The 25,085-nt window shown below is 40.1% G+C and overlaps 1 protein-coding gene across 2 annotated transcripts; it reads right to left on the bottom strand.

Annotated features, from left to right (window-relative positions):
• Positions 1 to 561: 561 nt before the first annotated feature.
• fstl3 (follistatin-like 3 (secreted glycoprotein)) lies at positions 562 to 23,652 on the bottom strand. Of its 2 annotated transcripts, none has more exons than XM_052037927.1 (6): positions 23,507 to 23,652; positions 16,225 to 16,410; positions 8,943 to 9,161; positions 4,618 to 4,845; positions 2,956 to 3,080; positions 562 to 715 (listed from the first exon to the last, which is right to left on the bottom strand). In XM_052037927.1, exons 1-5 carry the CDS (start codon positions 23,580 to 23,582, stop codon positions 3,004 to 3,006), a joined length of 786 nt encoding a protein of 261 aa, XP_051893887.1. In that variant the 5' UTR covers positions 23,583 to 23,652; the 3' UTR covers positions 562 to 715; positions 2,956 to 3,003. The 2 variants fall into 2 exon arrangements, with proteins under 2 accessions (XP_051893887.1, XP_051893889.1); XM_052037929.1 differs by having other exon boundaries at positions 16,225 to 16,407; positions 23,507 to 23,631.
• Between the last annotated feature and the right edge of the window lie 1,433 nt (positions 23,653 to 25,085).

Genomic DNA, 25,085 nt, shown 5'->3' with positions numbered 1-25,085 from the left:
ATCTATGTGATAATAATTTGCATTCATTATAACCTACTATTTCTATTATTATTACTATTTTGAAGCTTTTAAAAAAATTGATACATCTTCATGGTTCATAATTTGAAGTCCAACAAAGAGGTTAAAAAAATACAGTTGATCTAAACTTGCAACAATCGTTACATTCCAATAAACAAGTTTTTATTCATTCATGGAATGCACACACCACCAGCAAGATCAATGAACACTGCCACCACCAATTGCCTTTGATAAAGTGGAGACTACCTTGTTGAACCACTGCAAACTATCGAGTGAATGGACACATGTAACTGAATGGCCACGTGTAACTGAATGACTTGCTGAGTCATTCAAAGGGCAATCAAGATTGTTGAGTCTGGAGTCACATAGACACCACATTTCTTTCCCTGCTGATGTTTATGAACCATAGTTTAGTGAAAATCCTTGTGCAAAAACAGAACTTCACTTACATTGTCACATTTCTGTTGAATTATTTCTGCAGCAGGGACTTCATTACTAATGCATGGAGATTTAATGAGTGCATTTATAATCTTACATGGAAACCTCTATCCAATATTTTATTTACTTTAATCTGTTAGATTAGTGGTCAAACCAAATTCACATCATAAGTCCTTGATAGTAGAGACCATCGTTTCATTCTGATAATGATTGACATGTAGAAATAAATTTCAAACAGCAAATTTCATAAATCAGTGTTCTACAAAACAAGAATAACATGAAAATATTAATTGAATGTAACTGCAAACATGTAGTTGAGATGCAGAAGATAACTATAAAATGGGGTGATAATGCATTGTGTGTTATGAGTAACAAAGTCATTCATGTGACTTCCTGATGGCCATTATTTTAATTGAAGCACTAATCAGTTCAATAGACAAATTTTCAAATCATCATTTTTGCTAATACCAAACAATGCAGTTTTAACCCCAAATGTGTTATTAACTATGTACATCTTTCATCTTTCATCACTGATAGTATATTCCAAATGAAGTTTAACAGTGTGGTATGATACGAAATACATCCATTTATACAGTTGGAAATGTGATCAAAAAGTAGCAAATTTTGTGAAAATAATTATAATTACATCAGATGGTAATGACAGACATCTGATAAAAACATTTATAATAATGTATAAATAAAATGGAGTATTTTTTCACTGCTTTTCTTACAATAAATATATGGTATTAGTATGTACAATATAAACATTACAGGGTTGAAATTCCTCGTGCTGCTCTGAGAATGTATTGAATTCTCAGGAAAGCAAAGATTTAGTTAAAGAGCCTTATAGAGAATAGATTTTTGCAATGTCATTAATGTGAGTCTATCAGAGGAAACTTGCAAAAATGTTCCTGAGGCATTGAATGATCTAAGTAGGCACTTAACAGGTATAAATAGAGCACAGTGGGGTTATCCAATGTGCATCATTCCCACGGGGAAAAGGAAGAATGTGACATCCTGTCATAGGAGAACTTTTGGAAATCATTACAGGTAGTTAGAAGGTGCAGCAAGGCATCAGCTCCAGGCAGAACAGTAACTTACAAAGAGAACACAGTAGACATATAATGGTATTCACAAAGACTATCCCATAATAATGTAAGATATGGAAGCAGCATAGGCTCTACAGCCCTCAAATTTGCTTTGCCACTAAATAAGATCAGGGCTAAACGTGTGACTCATCCATTTTCCTGCCTGATCCTCATACACTGAAGACATTGCCTGTATTCCCGAGATTGACTGCCTTGTCTCTGCTTGTGAACACCTGCTATTTGAACACCTTTCGAGTCATTAACCCAGTATTATTTGATATGGGTGCACAAATGGCTCAATGTGAACAGCCAATGGAAATGTGTGCTTGCTGGTGCCACATGTTTGGTAAAAATGGATCAGATTCTGGTGCTGCAATCAGGACTGTGATGAATATATGCCCACCTTGAAACAATTTGTCTACGACCTTGTTAATTTAGTTTTGAAAACTAAGAGGATTAGTGCTGTTGTGACTTTAATTCCCAACTGCAATGCATATTCCTTCTCTTCACGCCCAATTCTATGAGATGGCTCTAGTCATCATTAGCAACATTCAATGGGTACAGGTACCTGGTTTGTTTGCAGTATCACACTGCAATACAAAGTCTTGGTGACCTGCTTCTTATGCTCTCTAATCTCCCTGGTATCCTCTCCTTCTCTTCCCCAGCAGGAGGAATCACTTACACAGAGTGCTGACAGAGGAGGTAGTGGAATTAGATGCAATTACTATGGTTAAGAGGCATTTAGACAGACACTTATATAGGCAAGGCATAAAAGGAGACTGCAGATGCTGCAATCTGGAGCAACACACAAAAAGCTGGAGAAACTCAATGGGTCAGGCAACATCTATGGAGGGAAATAGACAGTCGACCCGAAACGTCGGTTGTCCATTTCCCTCTGTAAAAGCTGCCTGATCTACTGAGTTCCTCCATCTTTTTGTGTGTTGCTCCTAAGGCATAAAAGGATGTGGTCCTATTGTGGGAAAATGGGATTGGTGGAGATGGGCAAAAAGGTTTGCATAGACATGATGGGTTGATGTGCCGTACCAGTCTATGACTCGAACATTTCCGTCAATGTCACGCTAGATGTTAATGTGGCAGAGTTCACAGTAATATTCTATCTTCCCAGGTCCTGTGTGATACCTCCTGCTCTGCACACAGCTGAGGAACCTTACTAGGGATAATTAAGAGGATGCAAGTATGACATCCAACTTGAAGCTGTTTTAATTAATGAGCTGTTAGCATGAAGAAAAACTCACAAGCCCTGGATCTGTGAATGGATGAACCAACAAATCAGACACATGGTCAATGGAAAGAAGTGAACGGCTGTTTTGTTACTGCTAAGGTATCAAAAGACCATGCATTCACACTCACGAGGCAAAGGTACGACCCTAATACCCAGAGGAATTTTTACCCAATGTCTTTATCTTCTCTGTTTATAATGTCTTTATTCACTTATAAACTACCATCCGAGGAGGAGTTTCGAAAACACTGTATTTTCTTGATTGTCTCCTTTCTGCTTGATACCTTCTTCTGATGCTGCAAACAAAACAGATAACCTTCAAACACTATAGACACAAGAGACTGCAGATGCTGGAATCTGGAGCAAGATGCAAAGCGCCGGAAAAACTCAGTGGGTCAGGCAGCATGTACAGAGGAAAATGGACAGTCGTCACTTCATCTGGACTGACAGAAAGGGAAATAGCCAGTACACAAAGGTGGAGGAAGGGGTGGTGCCAGAGCTGGCAGGTGATAGGTGGATCCAGGTGGGGGTGGGGGGGGGGTGATAGGCAGATGAGGGAGGGGTGAGAGTGGGAATGATGACAAAAGCTGGGAGGTGATAGGTGGAAGCGACAGGTGATGAAATCTGATAGGAGAGGAAGGTGGGGCACGGAATAAAGGGAGGGGAATCTGTGGGAGGGGTGTATGGGTGATGGGCAAATGTAAAAGGAGGGGGGGAAGAGATAAGGTGATGGGGGCCAGTTGGACCAGGAGTAGAGAAAAGAGAAAAAGAAACCTTCAAACAATGTTGAGTTGTGAATGAAAAGCATTTGAGCACAAAGAGATGTCGAAGTCCCATAAGCTTGATGGCTCACATTATGGAGGATTAGAACTTAAAAATCTATTCATGTGTGGGATTTGGATCTCTAGGTGCCCTCAAGAAGGTGGTGGTGAACCAACTTCTTGAACGGCTGTCCTCCTCGTAAAGGAACTCCCAACATGTTGTTGAGTATTTCCACCTGGGATGATAGAGGAACAACAGTTTCTCCAAGTCAGCATGGTGTGCAGTGTGGAGGGGAGCCTACAGGTGGTGACATTTTCATCTACCTGCTGACCTTAATCTTCTTGGTGCTGAAGGTTGCCTCATGTGTAGGTGTCACTAGAGTACCCAGGTGAGTAACTGCAGTATATTTTGCAGATGGTACACAGTGCAGCCATGGTGCACCAATAGTGGATGGAGTGAACGTTTGGTGGGGGGGGGGGGGCGGGGGGTGGGTGAGGTGTCAGTCAAGAGGTCTGCTTTGCCAGGTTTGAATGTTTATGGATTTGCTTTTATCCACCATATGGAAGGTATTCCATTATAGATGGTGGAAAGGCTTTAGGGTGTCATGTGTTAAGTCATTTGCTGCATGATATCCAACCTCTGAACTGTTTTTGTATCCATAGGATACATGTGGCCAGTCCAGTTGAGTTTCTGTGCAATAATGTGGGTAAAGTTCAGTGTCTGTAATCAGGCCAAAGTAAAACCCAGGAGGATCACTTTGTTCAATAGTACAAACCATGCAATTTCATATCTTTAGTTCCCTCTACTGATTTTCATTCACAGCAACTTCAATACATCAAGAGAGATGTATAAAGGGAGAATATTTATGACATAATGTTTGTTTTTTATGTTTTACCACACAACAAATAGAGCAATTCCTTTCCATTATTGATTACTGCATTATAACATCTCAGAATGTCAAATATGGACAATGTACAATCCCACACCTCCAAATACTGCAAAATTCGATTTTTATTTACAAAACTGGTAGTATTTTCCCATGTATTTGAGTTGAGACCATCGTTTACTTACAGTTGCATCTACCGTAGTGGGCAACACCTATGGATTTTCCCAGCAAGCAAGTGGCACGTCTCAGGTGACATACGCTATGATAGGTAACACCATTATTTCCACAGAGCGCCTGCTCAGATGACAATGGTTCTGGACACGGCATCACTCTGCACATCACACAGTGTGCACTGTGAGTTTGGTCTATCACACACATAGAGGTTCCAGGACACAAAACTTGCGTGCAAGACTCTGGAAGACATTTGTAATATAAAATGGTGAGCAATACAAGGAAAAATACTACATTCTTTTTCAGTGAAATATAACTTATAATGAATGCAACTTCAAATAATGGAAAATATGATCTACACTTACTGACAGACATAATTATGTGAAAAGCCAATAATGCCTTAAATTAAGTTAAACTCATACACCATGAGGGGACCAGAATATAACAGCAAGGATGTACTGCTGAGGCTTTGAAAGGCATTGGTCTAACGGTATTTGGAATATTGTGAGCAATTTTGGGCCGTGTATCTAAGGAAAGATGTGCTGGCCCTGGAGAGTGTCCAGAGGAGATTCACGAGAATGATCCCGGGAATGAAAGGCATAACAGATGAGGAGTGTTTGGTGCCTCTGGGTCTGTACTCAATGGAGTTCAGAAGGATGAAGGGGGATCTCATGGAAACCTATCAAATACTGAAGGGGCTGGATAGAGTGGATGTAGGGAGGATGTTTCCATTAGTAGAAGAGTCTAGGATCTGAGGGCACAGCCTCAGAATAAAAGGACCTCCTTTTAGAATTGAGATGAGGAGGATTCTCTTTAGCCAGAGGGTGGTGAATCTGTGAAATTCGTTGCCACAAGAGGGCTGTGGAGGCCAAGTTATTAGGTGTACTTAAGGCAGAGATTGATAGGTTCTGGTAGGGTAGGCGGGGTTTAGGGTTATGGGGAGAATGGGGTTGAAAAAAGTCAACCATGATTGAATGGTGGAGCAGACTCAAAGGGCCGAATGGCCTAATTCTGCTCCAATATCGTATGGTCTTACTTTAAAAAAGGCCCTTTGGTGCACTGAGTCCACATCGACCATCATTTCCACTAATCCTACACATTCCCATTATCTCACCCCAGACTCTACCACTCACCTGCAGACAAGGGGTAATTTGCAGTGGTCAATTAACCTGCCCGTCTTTGAGATGTGGGATTTAGAATGACCCAGGAGGAACCCATGTGGTCACAGGGAGAAACAGACAGCACCAGAGCTCAGGATTGAACCTGGAGCAGTGAGGCAGCAGCTCTACTGGTTGTGTTACCCTAGGATTCTTTCAAATGTTAATAGTGGAGTCATAAAATATGCACTATTAATAAAAATGATTATGATCATGTCAAAATACGTGACACAGATTGGGACATTTTATTGCAATTGCTTCTTACTGAATTAACAACCAGAAGATATTAAGGTAGGCACAGTTATATTATATGTTCATTTTTATTGTTGTGGACTTAATTCATTGTTTACTGAAGTTTTATTAAACGTAACCAAACAAAAACGTATTTTCAATTTGCACTGCAGTAGACAAACCAATCCAAGTATGTGATTCCATAAAGAGCTTGGTCAATAAATTACTATTTGCAAGTGCTTCATATCAAGTGACGAATATATATATCTAGGATTTACAGTAAAATTAGAATTTTCTACTATTGGTTGGTTTGTCTTGTCTTTCACCACAAATCTATAATCATAACCTAGACAATACATTCTATCCCTGAAAAGTCAAATCCATCTTCTCCAAAATAACTAGATTATTCCAGTCACCCATATGACACAGGGATGTCAGAAATGGGTATAAAAATATCAGATAATGTGATTTGAGTCTTTCAGTTAAGAGGTGACCATACCAAATATAATTCCAACCCTTATTTTCAAAGTGTGATAGGATGGTGATGAATTTATCTGACTATTGTGTCAGAAATATGTGCATATGGTACATCATTCTCGAGTTGAATCAGCTCTTTTTATTTATTCCTTTTTTGAGATCTGAACATCGTTGACAAGGGCAGTATTTATTTCCCATCTCTTATTTCCCCTTGATGTGGTGGGGAGTCCTCAACAACCAAGTGACCCTTTCAGGGCATATTTAAAAGTCAGCCACATCAGGTGGTCCGGAATTTCATACAGCAATGATGGTAGATTTCCTTTCCTTAAGGATATTAATGAGCTAAATGTTTCTTATTAAACGACAAAAATAGAAAATGCTGGAAAAATTCAGCAGGTCAGGTAGTATTTGTGAAAATCAAAACTGTTAATGTTTCAGGTCATCAGAACATCTTTCCAGCATCTGCAGTTTTTTTTGATTGCCATTGGGTTTTTACAATAATCTGGTAGTTCTTGTGGTCTAAGACTAGTTGCTGTTCATTTTCCATATTCCAGGTTAGTTACTGAATTTAAATGTGATCACTGCCTTGGTGGGATTTGAATTGAGTTTCTGGATTGAGAGTCCAAGACTCAAGGTTAGTAACCTGGTGATTTCACCGCTGTGCCACTATGGTACCTCTGAATCGAACATTAAACTTTATATTGAAATCAGCTTTGTACCATTCGGCCAATGTAAAGGTTCCTGTTCAACACATGGGAAATTTAAAGATAGTTAAGAACATACATACAAATTAGGAGTAGGAGCAGGCTATATGGCTTTTCAAGCCTGCAGTGCCATGTAATAACATTGAGATTGATCTGATTGTAATCTCCTCGTCCCTGTCTACTTATGGTAATCTTTCATCTGCACACAAAAAAGTAGCAACAGGTGTGAGCCACTTGGCCCCTCAAGCCTGCTTTGGCATTCAATATAATCATGGCTGATCTGCCCCAGACGTCAATTCCTTGATCTTTCACAAAATGTATTTATTTCCTCTTTAATTACCCCCAATGATCTAGTCCCCACAACCTTCTAGGGTTGAGAATTCTCGAGATTGATCCCCTTGCTTATCAAGTACTTTTCTACCTTTGAATAAATCTGGGATGCAGAAGATAGTTTCAATGACACTGATTGCAAAACTACCAAAAAAAAACTACTGAATTAAATCCTCCAGCGAATGAAATCTGCCATCCTTACCTGGTCTGGTGTATGTGCTACCACTGATTCACAGCAATGTGATTGATTCAACACAGCACCCTGAAATAACCTGGCAAATCACTCAGTTCAAGGGTTATCAAAGGTGGATAATAGATGCTGACAGTCAAAACCCATGAATGATTAATTCACAGAATCTAACCATAGAACAATACAGCACAATACAGGCCCTTTGGCCCACCATGTTGTGCCAACCTTCAAACCACTCCTAACACTATCTAACCCCTTCATCCCACATATCCCCCCATCTTAAATTCCTCATGCTTATTTAACAATCTCTTGAACATGACCAACGTATCAGCCTCCACCATCACCCTAGGCAGTGCATTCCATGCACCAACCACTCTCTGGGTGAAAAACCTCCCTCTGACTTCTCCCTTGAACTTCCCCCCCCCCATTACCTTAAAGCCATGCCCTCTTGTATTGAGCATTGGTGCCCTGGGAAAGAGGCGTTGGCTGTCCACTCTATCTATTCCTCTTAATATTTTGTATACCTCTATCATGTCTCCCCTCATCCTCCTCCTCTCCAATGAGTAAAGCCCTAGCTCCTTTAGTCTCTCCTCATAATCCATACTCTCCAATCCAGGCAGCATCCTGGTAAATCAATTAAGATAACTAAGTAAAAGAATTTCCCAGTGTAAACGGTGTAATTTATTCAAATAAACAATACTTACTTTAATCCTGTAATCATTTCCACGCCACAAGGAAAAGTTTTGCTTTGGGTGCAAGTGTTATAATAAAAGCTAAGGAGCTCAATTTCGAAGTCATTTTGTAGCATTTTAAAAAAAAAACACAGATAATATGGAATGAAGGTTTCCTCTCCACTAATAATGAGGAAGAAAGATCTGCATTTAGATGACAACTTCCACATTCCTTTCTGGATATGCCAAAGTGCTTTTCAGCCATTTAAGTATTTTTGATGTGAAGTCACTTTTGTAATGTAAATGCACAAAATAAAAGCACAAAACCCTAATTGTGATCTCTATGTTATATACAGTATACTGTAGATAATTCATTTCATATGTACACTGAAGGAGCCCAGCAAACCTCAGTCAGCCTTGCTTGCTCCCCTCATTGTCCAGAGCATCTTTGTGATAAAGAAGCACCATTAACAGAAACAAATTCCTTTGATAGTATGAAGGAAATAAGCTACAATGGTGAGAGATCTAAAAAGGTGGGAGAAACACCTAACATGCCGGGAAGGTAGAATGAAAACTTACTTTTGCATTCTCCCTGATACTGTACTTCCAGTTCTGGCAATCCTCTGCACTTTGCCAAAAGGAGGCTGCATTCATCCTTGTAGATTTTACCGTCAGTTCCACATACAGGTACCTTCTTTGTGACATTTGAACAGTCAGGTGCACAGATGCATGTTGGCTTATTATGTTTGTTCATTTTGCAAATCTTCCCTGGTCCACAGTCCACACCCTCACAAGTTTCTAAAGCAACAGACAAAAATGTTCAATTAAAAATACTGAACTACAGAGCAGATTAAATTCCATAACTAAATCAAAAGAACAGGGACACTTTGCGCTGGCATTGTTAATTTAAGATTAAAAAATGTCATCTTGAACTGGTCCCCTTTGAAGGAAATGTTGAAACACAAAATTGGATGCGCCAATAGATTTCACCAATACTGTATCCATCAGTATCCACATTGTCCCCACAAGTGTCTGCATAGTGACCCCACTCACCATTACATAGCCCACATGCACTGGAAGCAGCTCATCCAAGACTTTCCGGAATCGTGTAGGAAAATGGATGATGACAACTACTCATAAATTGATGAGAAACCCCTGGAGTGTTTATGCTTTCAGTGATTCAGGTTTGATCGATGAAGATTATATCTTTTGTTACATTAACTTGATCAGTCTTGATATTATTGTCAGGATCCAGAATGTATTAAAGCTCTATTTTCAAAATGCACCAATTTAATTAGTGTATGTATGAATGGCTGGCAGGATACCCATACATTTGTACAAGGATGGAGGCTGGGGAAAGCATGGCACAATTGGTAATGAGACAACCAACATTCTCCCTTTACTGCTTTCAACAAGGTGTCTCAAGACACACAAGGTCATTCTGCTGTGGGCACTCATTACTTTTCAAATCTCAAAGTGAAGCACTAAAAGGCACCGTAAATGTGGGGACTGACATTTTATTATGCACATGTATATTTAGTGGCATTTATTGAACAAAGGACAACCACTGTTCCAATCTACACAATGCTACAATTTTAATGCCACAAGACTTTATCTGACACTTACACAAGTTGTTGTCTTTAAAAATAAATGTGGCTCAGCATATCGTTCCTTTTTAAAGAAGCACCTATAGCTTCATCACAGATGCAAACAGTTGTTCAAAGTTATTTCTGACATATACAAAATTTTTGGAAATAACTTTAGTGAAATTGAAATGAAAGTGCTTGTGCTACAATTGAGATTAGAAGCCAGGAAATCTGAAACAAGATATTTCCTTGAAGGAGACACAGAGACTGCAGATGCTGGAATCTGAAGTAAAAAAAAAACTCTTGAAGGAGATCAGCAAGTCAGGCAGCATCTGTGGAGGGAAGTGGACATTTCGGATCGAGACGCTTCATCAGGTTGCAACCCTTCATCTGAAAGAGTCTCATCCTGAAACATTAACTGTCCATTTCCCTCCACAGATGCTGCCTGACCTGCTGAGTTCCTCCAGCAGTTTGTTATTTTTTTTGAAGCCACTGCCAATACTGGCAGACCAAGATAATGATATAGTTTTGTTTCTAAAGTAGCTTATTTGTTGGTACAGTTTTTCTGCACTACGTGGCACTCATTTCCTATACTCTAGTATGCCACTAGCCAAAGGGATACAGTAAGCAAAGTTCTTCTTGCCCACCCTCCTTCCATCTAAATCTCTATTCTCCCTGGTATAAGCATTAAGTCCAGCTTTCCCTCAGCTGCACTGTCCCCCTTGAAAATTCTCATCCTTACGTTCAACCCTATTCATAGATCCACCCTTGCCAGCCCTGTAATCTTCTCAACTCCTATACTCACTCCCAAGATTCCTCAGGTGCTCCACTGTTAGCCTCTTATACATTCGCAGTTTTCTTTGTACCATTATTGGCAGCCATGCCTTCAGTGACCAGCCTTGGTCTCCTTAAATGTCTCTGCCTCTTGCTTACAAAATACTTACCCCTTTAACAAAGTTTTTTTTTAAAAATCATCTTTACTAATACAGTTTTGTGTCAAATTTTGTCCTAAACACTCCCTGTAAAGCACCTTGCAGTGTCTAACTGTGTAAAAGATGCTATATGAATGTAAGTGGTTGGGTACAATGTGCAATATTATAGAAGTGGTATATCATTGTACTTAGCAGTGAACAGAGGGAGTTGCTATTCAGCACAATGGTGCATTTTGTTTAAGTTTTTAGTATGACCTTTTCATATCAGTTAATCTCATAGTCAAAAGAAATGAAGTTGCCATATTAATCTCTCTTTTTAAAAATGTACAAGATCAATCTAGAGTGCAAGATCATTAGATCTTAAATAATCAGGGTAAAACATTAGAAAACCAGTGGTTATGTTCCAAATTCCTTTGTAATGCGTCTGTGATAGGCAAAGGAGTAAGGAGGGAATTGATGGCTGTCATATTTTGTTCTGTCCAAAACAGAGAGCAGGTGCACCTTATACTGGGTATCAGCAAGGTAGGGTGTCACAGTAGCATAGCAATTGGTGCTCCAGAGACAGGTTCAATTTTGACCCCTGCTGCTGTCTGTGTGGAGTTTGCACATCCTCTGTGACCACATGGGTTTTCTTGTGGGTGCTCAAGTTTCCTTCACATCAAGGATGTTCTGGTAGGTTAACAATTCACTGTACTTTTACTCTTTAGTGATGAATAGAATCAAAAGGGTTGATGGGCGTGTGAGAGAGAATAGGTTTCAGGGGTTCTGGGAAATAAGGGGCTGAGGAATTGCTCTCCTGGGAGACAGCATGGTCCCAATGAGCCAACTAGTCTTTATTTGTGCAAGTTAGAGGTGCAGTTATAACAACTCAGATATTTTTTTCTTAAGATTGTCAATTATAAACCAAACACTTTGTCAGTGTTTCAGGCAGTCACCTGCTGAAATGGTCTGTCTAAAACTAGGCAGGTGACCAGCCTACATGGTAAATAGTTCACCAAACAACAGGTGGCCCATTATTAGTCTGGAGAATTCACGTCTAGTCACAATGGCCCAACTTCCAATGTGGGAGCTGCTCATTGGATGTCATTTATTTGGGTTTTCTGAAGTTCATAAAAAAGCAAATTCAGAATATGCATACAAAATTAACATTTATTGAAGAAGTGGCACATTAAATTACTGTACTCCAAACTTGTAAACTGTTGTTAAATGGAATAAGGTCTGTGAGACAATAGCTGATAAATTCTGCAGGGATTCAAAAAGTAAAGGTTTACTGAAGGCATTCGATCAACTTGAAGCTATAATCAATCAGGCTGATTGATAATGACGCAGCACAGCTCAGGGAAATTAAACTAGAAATCAATGCACATCATTTCAACTGTTCTGGGTCAAACATTGACTAAGTGTTGTCTGTTGGAAATCTACAAGTAAAGTTGTATGGTTCCTCAGTGGAACATCTCATGCACATTCACTGTAGGTGGGGCAAAACAGTGGCCCTCATTCTCAACATAAATTTTCTGTCAATGATATTGTAAGAGGGAAAGGAACCTTGCAGTTAAAGTGTTGCCGTCTTCAAAACAGCATTGATGCATTGAACAGGGCTTAGGGATGATTAGCAAGGATAATTTCATGTTGGAACTCAAGAAAAACTCTGAAGAATTATACTTCTTTACATGGATAAAAAAATTGAAGGAACATTTAAAATGCTAAAACATGAATAATACAAATATAATGTTTTAAGTAAAAACTGAAGAATACAAAATTAGAATACTTTGAACATTATGTATGACAGATTGCCTTCCAATCCAAAGTGTGGAAGTGTAAAACAGCCATCCAGCTTAAAAAAGCTAATGTTGAATGATTTACAAAATTAAACCCATTCAAACAGTTCTTTAAACAGCTAGTGAAGCAGTGATGACTGAGCCACTGGTAAAGTACCAGAAAATGGAAAATAAGGAAGTCAAAGATGAGTAATGCCAAAGGCACTCTGGAAAACTTTACCAGTACTTCTAAAGACAGACAGGAACTTGGAGATCAAATACATTTGGCAAACACCAACATAGGGCAAACAGACATGAAGAAAAATGTTGAGGGGACCAAATCTTTATCCACCTTCTGGTTCTTAATTTGTCATGCACTGATGAACTTCCTCTCGGGGGCTAAAGAAACTCTTTAGTTTTTAGTGATTTTATAGCAGAAGGGAACTCTCATCATTTTGTATATGGCAAAGTGAATGACAAAAGATGACTTAGCCCTCAAGAAATTTAAAGAGTAGGGAGGCCACTTATGTCGAGCTTTTGATAGTGAATGTAAATGGATGATACAACTTTTCCAATACATTAAGCTGTAACCAGATAAACCAAGTTGCTGAGTCCTATATTATAGCAATAGTTCTAACTTATTAGTTACTTTTTTGTTCTTTCTTGTAAAAATTGTGTATAATTTATGTTTACTTTATGTTTTTCTTGTGAATGCTGCTTATAGGATGCTATGTGCCTGTGATGCTGCTGTAAACAAGTTTTGCATTGCACCTGTGCATACATGTACTTGTGCATATGACAATAAACTTGACTTTGAAACTTATGCAAACTGCAGGGGGTCTTTTCCTTTGCCTGGTATTTCCACTATTCACAGTCAGCAGATCATGTTCTTGATGGTTTATATAATGAAAACCCCATCCTATGTGACCAACAGTTCAAACCAGCTGGCATTGGGAAAGTCTGATGAAGGAAGGAATCGGACTGATATCCTGACGCTAGCACAAAAACAGAAGATGCTGGAAACACTCAGCAGGTCAGGCGGTGTCTGTGAAAAGAGTCAAGGTTTCAGGTCAGTATCATCAACCTGAAACATTTATTGTGTTTCGTTCCACAGATGCTGCCTGACCTGCTGAGCATTTGCAGCATTTTCTGCTTTTGTTCTAGATTCCCAGCATCAGCAGTTTTTTTTATATTTTCATTTTCTGAGGCAAGTGTACTACTTGCTGGGGCTTGTCATACAATGTAGTTTGCGTTGAGAGACTGTATAACATCATAACTCTAGGTGATTGTTATTTATTAAACATTACTTTTACTTTGTAATAATTTTCAAGAAAGTTCTCTAGAGCAAAAGGTTCTCTGGTAGCTTTGTAATTTTACTGTTTGTGTTTACGTCTCCCACAGAGATGGAACCTTTGATAAAATCTCAACTACTATGATATTTTACAATAACAATGCAAAGGTTCTTAAGATTCTGAAGTACAAGCATGGATTTTTGTTTTATCTTACCTATGTTTTAGATTTGTGTTCTTTTATTTCTTTCCTTGGATAGAAAAAGTTCAGAGGGATATGGACCAAACGTGGACAAATGGGACTAGCTTAGATGGGCATCTTGGTCAGCATGGATGAGTTGGGCCAAAAGGCCTGTTTCCATGCTGCATGACTCTAATGTAACATGAGCAGAGTGCACAGGATTTAAATCACCGTAGATGCAGCCTCAAGAATCCTTTAGATCAAGCAATTTGCCGTGGAGACACAAGAAATTCTGCAGATGCTGGAATCTGGAGCAATACACAAGAAGTGTTGGAGGAACTCAGCAGGTCAGGCAGCATCCATGGAGGGAAGACCTGCTGAGTTCCTCCAACACTTTGTGTATTGAAGCAAATTGTCATGTAGTTCTGGTCAAATAGTACATGGTCCTAATATTTATACAACTTCACTGCCTTTTAAGAAAAACAATTTCACTGAAGTTACAATATTGTAATAGCACTTCTGGCAATAAACCCAGAGGCAAACAATGCATTTGCACACTACACTATAAAAATAAACTGTAGTTTCATACCGTAGCAGGCAGTCCTGAAGTGATAAAATGGTAAATGGTTAGCAATTGCCAAGATCAGCAAAGTGCTGGTAAAGTTATTCATGAAGAAATTTGAACAGGATGGGATAATCCCTCAAGAACTGAAGCCAGACTTCCTGGAGAATTACATTGATGCAGAGATTAGTGGGAAAAAAAGAGACTGTTCAAGATTTCCAAGGATTCTGGGCCCTGCATCAAGTTTCAATGATGAAGCAAAGTCACCAATGTAATCTGTGGAGTGATTCCAAGGGAGCATTTTATGGCAAGATGACAAAATAGACTACCAGTACATTAGAAGACAAAAAAGGATTGATGAAAGGAGGTGATTTATTATTCCAAAATATAATATACAACTGTGACTTAAAACAAAAACATGCTAACTCCTGCTCCCTAATCTTCATTAGCATTTCCATTTCTCCTCAAGTATAGCTGGGGGGTGGTGAAATAACTTTATAATTGTTAGAATGTTGGTAGCATTGTAAATCTCTCGTATGTTGTATTCTTCTCAAAATGTTTTCCTTCCTATTAGTAACTCAAATACATTTTAGTGTTTGCTTTGCTGCCTTAGATGGAGATTCTGGTCAAAATTTGGGACTCTAGTCGACAATCTCTTCTATGACTTATGTTGCTTGGAGAGAAAACTTCTTTAAAATTAAGGTAAATGCATATATAATTTGGTTATAGTTGTAAGCATTTTCCACAGAGGGTGGTGTATGAAATGAGCTGCCAGGGGAAGCTGTAGAAACAGGTACATTTACAACATTTAAAAGACATTTGGACAGGTACATTGATAGAAAGGGTTGGGAGGGCCATGGGTCAAATGCAGGCAAATGGGACTAACTCACATTGCTGATTTGGTCATCATGAAGGGCCTGCTTATGTGCTGTATAACCCTATAAACTCATCTTTATCCCCAAAATAAAGGCAAATTGGTACAGATATTCTGCTAATTCCCACCGCTTGAGATAGGGGATCTTTGCAAAATCCCTAGTATCTTCCCATCCCTATCCCATCCCCCCCCATTTACTGCTGGCCATTGGGGTGTGTTCCTTTTTATGGGTACAACCCTAAAAATGAAGAGCTAACAGAGAAAAGCTGTCTGCCATTGTGTCTTCCACCTGTTGTAACCTTTGAAGACTGTTAGGCTCAGATGCCTAATGATAGTAGGACCACGAATTCTCGAGGCAAGCATTCGGAGAGAATAACCTCATTAAAAGAGAAGATTACCTTCTGGACTAAGATTGACTAATCTCATGCTGTGGCAACTTTCTGAAAACTGCCTCATCCAAAGCCCAATTCCACAGCAAGTTGAGATCCTCAATATAAATAACTCCGAAGTAGGAGGGTTAGCCAGAATTAGTGATATATCTTCATGGCAAGTCTAATCCCAATGAACTTGGAATCACAGGACAAAACCATTATGATTTGGCAGATATGTATGTCAGATTTTCACATCATTTCTAAATATTGCACATCCACAAACTTTGATCTTTCAGTTACTCCACTTACTGTGGCATGGGTAGCAATTAACTCCGCCAAGAATTATAAGTTTTAAAATGTCACTTTCTGGTATGTCCTGATTTGTCCATGCAGTTTGAGCACTTCCACTCCTGCAACATTCCTCTCGATTGATCCGAGTCATGGACAAAGCCTGGCATTTTCCATTTCTTCCTTGTTGTAGCCAACATACCCCTGCTGAAGGAACCAAAATGCAGAAAACAAAAATTAGTTCTTTGTAAATATCCGCCTTCAAAACATTTTTAAAATCATTAGTTAAATTGTAGATAATTTGTAACATTGTACAGTAAAACTCCAATAACTCACTATCCAACTATTCAGAAATCCCAGTGGTTTGGCATCTAGCTCATTTCATGATGTTTGCCACACTTTTAGTGTGTACAAGGTGTTTATCTATTAAACCATATTGGATAATTATTTCTGCAAGAATAATTCAAAACATTTTAGCATTTTGTTCTTATGAAAATATCATCTTTTCTCAATTATTCACTCTCAAAATGCTTCAACTAAATAAGCTGGAATTTACAAAACAACAATGCTGTTACCTCCTAAGCTATTATTTGCTACAAGGGTTAAATTGGAGAAGGTATCTCCCTACACTAAGATTGAAAATGGAAGCTGAAAAACTTGTTAATGGAATAGAAGCAAATGTCTGTATTCTGATAGTAGCTCTAGAGAAACACAGCACAGACACAGGCCCTTTGGCCCACCATGTCCCTGTTGACCATCAAGTACCTAGCTATACCACTTCTATTTACCAGCATTTGGTCTGTGGCTTTGTATGGCTTGGTAATTCAATTATTTGTCTAATTCCAGCCTCTCAGGTAGTGTGTTCCAGATTGGGTGAAAAATGTCATCCTCTGATTCCCTCTACACCTCTTACCCCTTACCTTAAAGCTATGCCCTCTAGCTTTAGATACCTCTGCTATGGAGAAAAGTTCCCTACTAACTCCTCTATCTATGCCCTCATAATTTTGTACATCTTTATCAGGACCCTCCTCCACTCCAAGGAGCACAAACCCATCCTATCCACATATCGAATAGTCTATCCCAGGCAACGTCCTGGTGAATCTCCTCTGTACCCTCTCCAGTGCAATCTCATCCTTCCTGTAGTGTAGACAAACAGTTCTGGTCACCATTATTCTCCAAGCTTTATGTTATGAATATGGATACCCATGATGGATCCTCATGGAGTTCAATTAGCTACTATTCCAGAATTGTTATAATATAACTGATTTATATAGAGGCAGGCACAGTAGTGTAGTGGCTAGTGCAACACTATTACAGCGCCAGCGACCTGGGGTTCAATTCCTGCCACTGTCTGTAAGGAGTTTGTACGTTCTCCCCGTGTCTGCGTGGGTTTCCTCCGAGTGCTCCGGTTTCCTCCCACATTCCAAAGACGTACAGGTTAGGAAGTTGTGGGCATGCTATGTTGGCGCTGGAAGTGTGGCGACACTTGCGGGCTGCCCCCAGAACACTACGCAGAAGATGCATTTCATTGTGTTTTGACATACATGTAACTAATATAGAAATCTTATCTGATTTCCAATTTCTGCAGCGTAATTATGATGCCATTTTTCGTTCTGGCCAATCACACATGCACATCTATCCGATCTAATTTGATCAGATAGATGTGCATATGTGATGTGATTGGCCACACCCATGTTTCCATCTCCACTTTTGTCAAGGCCAACAGACTGCATGATTCATGACAGTTGAACATCTATTTCACCTCAGGGAATAAAAATGCAGCAGTGCATCTGCGTTAACCTTCAAGTACGAGTTGAATGTAGCCATCCTGTGGGATAAAACCTCAAGGGCATGGCTTGCTCATCCCTTGTCCTAGACTGATGCAGCTATTTGGAGGAGGGGGAAAATGGAACATCTGGAGGGAAAGTATCACTTAGATGGAAATATCTTGGTTTCTTTCAGATAATTTTACTGCAGAATAGCAGTGGTTTCAATTAGGGTCAGACCACACTGGACCAAGGCTGAGTTGCATAACCCACACTACATGGGTTAAGTGTTGTGCCTGGTTTATGTTGTAATGTAAATTTTGGTAAATTGGATTAGTATTGTCACATGTGCAGTGAAAAACTGTTTTGCATGCCATCCATACAGATCATTTCATCACATCAGTGCATCAAGGTAGTACAAGGGAAAAGCAATCATAACAGAATGCAGAATAAAGTGTTACACTTAAAGAAAGTGCAGTTCAGGCAGACAACAAGGTGCAAGGCCATTGTGAGGTTAGGAGTCCATCTTACCATACAAAGGGGACCATTCAATAGTCTTATAGCAGCAGGATAGAAGCTGTCCTTGAGCCTGGTGGTTCGTGCTTTCAGGCTTTTGTATCTCCTGCCCGATGGGAGGGGGGAGAAGAATGTCTGGTGTCTTTGATTATGTATACATCATAATTAAACTACAGCTTTAATTTCAAGCAGTTTTAGTCTATATGTACTAGCACTGTACAGGTTACTTTTCACTTTGGAAGGAGGTGGGAGAAAGTGAAAATAAACCAATATACTTCCCAGTGATTTACAAAGATTAGAGTTATTTATTAAACCTTGACATGCCAGCCTGCACACATTATGATTAAGACTGGAGATGTCAACTTGGCCTGCTTACAAAATTGGTGATCCAACCATAAACAGGACTGAGGAGTGTTGGGAGAGGCCTGAACTATGAAATTCACTTTATTAGCTGCACATTCACATTCCACTGGAACTGGTAAATACAGATAATGCAACAACTTTAGCAGAGATTTCTATGCAAGGTAAGAATGATAGCTGTGTCCTTTGAAAAAAACAAGTTGCTGTTCAAGTAAGAGAGTAGGGATAACCCTGGGAATTACAGACCAGTCAGCCTTACTTCAGTGGTTGCCAAATTACTGGAGAAGGTTCTTAGAAACAGGATTTATGGGCATTTGGAGAAGCATAGGCTGATTAGGGAAAGTCAGCATGGCTTCGTGAAGGGCAGGTCGTGCCTCACAAGCCTGATCGAATTCTTTGAGGATGTGACAAAGCACATTGATGAAGGTCAAGCAGTGGATGTGGTGTACATGGATTTTAGTAAGGCACCTGATAAAGTTCCTCATGGAAGGCTCATTCAGAAAGTCAGGGGGCATGGGATCCAGGGAAACTTGGCTGTGTGGATTCAGAATTGGCCCACCCATAGAAAAACAGAGGGTGGCTGGAGCGCATTCTGCTTGGAGGTCAGTGAACAGTGGTGTTTTGCAGGGATCTGTTCTGGGACCCCTGCTCTTTGATTTTTAGAAATGACTTGGATAGGGATGTGGAGGGGTGGGTTAGTAAGTTTGCAGATGACACAAAGGTTGGTGGTATTGTGAATAGTGTAGAAGGTTGCTGTAGGTTACCACAGGACATTGATAGGATGCAGATTTGGGCTGAAAACTGGCAGATGGAGTTCAACCCAGAAAAGTGTGAAATGATACACTTTGGAAGATCTAATTTGAAGGCAGAATACAAGGTTAATAGCAGGGCTCTTAGCAGTGTGGAGGAACAGAGGGATCTTGGGGTCCACATCCTGAAGAAGGGTCCTGACCAAAAACATTGACCATCTGTTTTTCTCCACAGATGCTGCCTGGCCTGCTGAGTTCCTCCAGCATCCTGTTGTTTTTACATCTAGATTCCAGCATCTGCAGTCCTTTGTTTCTCTAGACATGCCCTTTACCCCAATCTCTGGATTCTATAGGGAAACTGACCATTTAATAACTTTTGATCATAATTGTCTGATTTATGCCATATCTGGTCTGAAAAGGAAATTATAATCCCATGACAGGAAGTAAAGGTTACCTCACATTGGCTTTAAATTTTCATTGGGTACTGCATTAACCCCTTTTTATGGTAAGCAAGGCAAATTCATTGCAGTCTCTTAATTTCATCTGATAGTCAAAGATATTTTATTCATCCTAATAGCCAAAAGATGGAATTCTGATGCTGTGCCTACTCTTCAACTAAAAGGACATTTTCTTAGTCATAAATGGCTCCATTTCAGGTTGGCAAGTTATAACTAGTGAGATACCATAGGGATCAGTGCCGGGGCTTCGGATGTTTACAGTTGATACTAATGACTGGGATGAAGGAAGTGAGTGCACTGCATTCAAGTTTGTGAGGATGGAAAGTAAAATGGAAATCTGTGCTGTGAGGAAAATAAAAAAAGCTGCAAACAAGTTAAGAGTGGCCAAAAGGCCAGCAAATAGAATATAATATTGTTCTCTGTTCAAGTATGAAGTGAACTGTGAAAGAGCATTTAAATACACTCACAAAGCTGCTCAAAGACTATCCACGTTTTTGTCAAGTTTATTGTCATATGCACAAGTACAGTGAGGTACAGGTACAATGAAAAACTTGCCTTTGCAGCAGCATCACAGACACATAGATTCAGACAATAACACAGAACACAAGTTATACATAAATTATATAAGACAGTGAAAAAAACATGCAAAACAAGACATTGGTGCAAAACAAAAACACAATCAGAGACAAGTCCATGGCAATGCAAGAGGTGGTCCATAGTGTTCTGTTGTTGAGGTAGGGTTAGGGTTGTGCAGGTCGGTTCAAGAACCTGATGGTCCAACCAAATAGCATTGGAAATATATTCAGTCTGTCACCTCCCTTTGCCTCCCCCATTATAAACTGTTTATTTAAACTAAAGACAGCCTTGCACTTGTTTGGCATCTTTCTTGTCCCTTTCACAATGTTAAAGGGTTTCCAACCAACAAAGCAGTTTGGAAGTATCACCTCTGCCACACTAGAAAACTGGGCCACTTGTGCCAAGTTAAAACAAAAGTCGCCACAAACAGAATCAATATTGAACCTTTTACATCACCCTCAGAGACTGGTAATTGCTTTGTTATTGTCACATGTGAAAAACTTGTTTGCATGCCATCCAGACCGATCATTTCATGTACAAGTACACCAAGGTAGTGCAAACGGAAAACAATAACAAAATAGAGGATAGTGTTACAGTGACAGAGAGAAAGAGCAGTGCAGGTAGACAATAAGGTGCAAGGCAAGATAGATTGGAAGAACAAGAGATTATCTTTATGGTACAAGAGATCCGTTGAAGAGTCCTATAACAGCAGGATAGAAGCTGTCCTTGAGCCTTCAGGCAAGTCTCCATTGGGCATTTCATCTGTAAGGTGGCACCTTAGTCAGTCCCTCAATACTAGACTGGAGTTTCAGCTGAGATTTTTGTACTTGAGTCGGTCTTGAACTGCAACCTTCTGACCCAGATGCACGGCAACAACCAGTTCAGCCACCGCTAACGCTACCAACAAGCCAACGCAGACAAAAAAAAACTTTCACTTACAAAGGTAGTCATTTTATTTCTGCAATTATGTTTTCCTATGGCTAAAATCACACTGAGCACAAGAATTCACACTTAGTGCCTCTAAATGCACAATCACATACCAATGGAATTATACAGCACAAAGGATTTAATTATGTTTATATGTTCTGTCTGTGGGAGAATAATCTACAAAATGGTTTCTATCGGAGGCCGTAGTACATCAAAGGCGGCTTTTGTCAAGGACTAATGTATTTGCGAGAAGTGCTTACATTGCATTTGCTAATGTCAGTCTGCATTTCAAGGAATGTTTCCAGTGGTGGAATATTTAGAGCAAAAGAAAATCAGGTTGTGAAGCTCGCCTCCATTCCGCGAGACGATGCGCGTTATTGGCACCGACTTGCTTCCCATTGTCTGGGAGCGGTCTTTGCTACTCATTCACAAAACCTAAACCTTCCACATTGCCCCAGTGACGAGTCCCCAGAGCAGATAATATTTGTGTCTTTGCTTTAATCAAGCGGGTGGGATTGGGGCCACTTTTTGAGGAGCTGAACGTGATCCAAAATGCAACCCCTACAGGAAGCATCGAACCCGATTTATTATATACTTCCTGTAAATGGCTTTATTTTGCAACAAGTTGGTTTAATTTAAGGTTGTTTAAAGCGGCGGTGGAAGTTAAGCCATCAAACCTCCCCTTTCTAGGAGGGGAACTGCAGTTGTCCCGGGACACCCCCCGGCTGTTCACCGCGGTCTCAGGGAGGGGAGGCGGCGGGGAGAACGGTCCCAGACTCAACTGCCTCCCCGCCCAGTCCCACCGGCAACCAGAGATTGGACGGCGCTGTGCAAACCCACAGATCCTGCAATGCCACAAGCACTATCAGTGATGATTAACCTTGGGCCGAAAGATCCTTTAACTTCTCCGACAGGGCTCACTGAAGTCACTTTCAGAGTCGCTGCGTGTTATGTGAAGGGATGCGAGAGGCTGTTAAACTGCACACTGAGTAAATCGCCTTCTATCGTGTCCACCAACTTTTTATTTCCCTCTCCCCCCACATTCCTCAATGGCCTCACCTGCAATTCCCTCCAAACTCACAAAGCGAAAATAAACTTCTCCAAAACCAAAACCCTCCACACTGCCCCAGTGACGAGTCCCCAGAGCAGATACGATTTGTCTTTGCTTTAATCAAGCCGGTGGGATTGGGGCCACTTTGAGGAGCTGAACGTGATGCAAAATGCAGCTCTGGCTCCAAGGTATCAACAGTTTATGGACTGACTCCTCTCACACCGTCTCTCCTTTTTCCATCCGTCTCACACCCTTCGCGCTCTCTTTCTCTCTCTCTCACTCACACACAGTTTGGGCTTCCCGCGAGTTGTTTCCATTTAGAGTGTTCCTCTCCCCAGTTCTGTCACTTGCCCGGTAAGAGTTAAATCGAGTTCTTTTAAAGAAAGCAAAACAATATTGCAAATAATGATTTTAAAAGCATTTCGCATTTTTTGAAAATTAAGTCCGCAGCTGGCCAGCCAGGATCCTAAGGCAGGACAGGTTGGCTGTTGGGGCGGGGTCCCCAATGGGATTAGAGCGAACCTATCAAAAAGACCACTGTGTTGGGCATTTATGCAACGATTCATTCAAAATGTTTGCACTTATTTAATCCACGTGCTGTATCGGGGACAGCATGAAGTCAGACATGCAGAAGTAAATCGCACATTTCCAGCACAGGTTGCTACTGAAGGCTCCGGAATACACAACGTGAAAGGTGTTTTTTTTAAACATATCAGACAATAGACTGTTTTACCTAACGCTTCACACACCAAACATCAATGTTTCCAACCATCAATATTTCACTCAGTTACTTACAACAAGTTTAAACCATCCTTCGGGTATTAAAACAAGTGTTTGTGAGCAATCCGTTGTTGCGGCTGCACTACACAAAGTATTAAAGAACGATATTAGCCACCTTACCGTCAGAGGGGTTGCCACCAATGAAATGACACAGGACGGCGAAAACAAAGGGCGTCACGAAGATATTCTTGTCCATCACGGCGAGAGTAGGGAATAACTTTCAAATCACAGTCCCTGGACTTTCCTACACTTCTCACATTGAATGTGGGCTGCGATTTCCCAACCCCTCCTTAAATAGCTGGGCCGAGTAGGCGTGTGAAACAGACGCGTCGTTGTGGGCGGCTTGACAGCAGCCAGTAAGATAGTGGCAAAAGCTATGATTTTTGCAGTCTGTCTTTAATCTTACCTCAAACTGGCTGATCCCCCCGAGAATGGAAACCAAAATAAGCATCCAGGCTAGGAGGTCATTTTTACTATGTTCTGATCATTAGTCACTTAAACAAGACTGCTCTGGATTATTGTTAAGGGTTACTCGGTCATGTTTACAGCTGCTATTTTCCAATATTTACAAATGATTTCCTGATTTTCTGTCAAGGAAATTATAAAGGCGTATTGATCTTCAGTGTGCAACTATACAATATTGAACTTTGGAGAAGCCTTATTTTGAAAATTTCAACCGGTTTATAAGTTAATAAATTGCAAATGTTATGATTAGACAGGCAGCTCTTACCAGTTTCATTGAATTAATTGTCACGGAACTATAGAATAATTACGACGCAGGAGACCATTGTACTCGTGATTAAACCAAGAAAGGCTAGACATTCAGCGGGTCAGATAGCATCTGTAGAGAGAGAGAGAGAAGCAGAGACAACATTTCAGGTCGAAGAGTCTTCATCAGAACTTAGACCATTCGGAGTGGACCATTCGGCTCATCTTGTCCGTATCAAATGCTCCGCTCCAAATGGTTCATGTTCTGGAGAAGAACCATGGATTTTACCTTAGCACAGTTGTGGTCTTAGCGCGGATCCCACTCTTTGTCCTCTTGAATGTCCACAACTTCAACTAACTAAATCGTCAAAATGAACGGCTGTTGATTTTGATGCTAATGTTGCGTTACGATGTTATTATAGTTATTTAGCTATTATCTAATGGACGTTTGAATTCAACGTGACATTAAAGGTTATGAGTTATTTTTTCAATTCACTTCTTTGTTTTTCTGCATGAGTCCAAGATCATGTTGAAAATTTCAACTTTTTAAAATATCTACACAAATTTCGCTGGTCTAAATGTTGAAATATGTGCCCACGTTCTCAAACAAAGTAAATTTGTTGAAATAAGGTCTTAATATAAGTATATAAATACTTGGCATTATGTTGGTTATACAGCGGAAGTAGCCAAACCAGCAAACTGCACTGTGTGCTTTTTGCAGCTATTTACAGTATCTGGATAATAAGATCAGACTTCGGAAACGAGTATTATAGTTGTGCTAAACGCATTTTTTTAATTAGACGGGATTAGAAATCAATTAGCATTTGTATTGGAAGAAGCTGAAAAATAGGTTTACGTATGTTACCAAAAACTGACCCCCGCTCCCGCCTCACGTACCATCACAGAGCACAGCTTGTTTTCTAGTTGTGTTTTCATAAAACGTAAATTACTCCGATTAACTGTAAACGTCTAGGAGGAATACGGCCGGACA

Source organism: Pristis pectinata, chromosome 24 (genome assembly GCF_009764475.1).
Source record: "Pristis pectinata isolate sPriPec2 chromosome 24, sPriPec2.1.pri, whole genome shotgun sequence".
Lineage (NCBI taxonomy): Eukaryota > Metazoa > Chordata > Chondrichthyes > Rhinopristiformes > Pristidae > Pristis > Pristis pectinata.
This window is presented reverse-complemented; position numbering and strand designations above follow the sequence as displayed.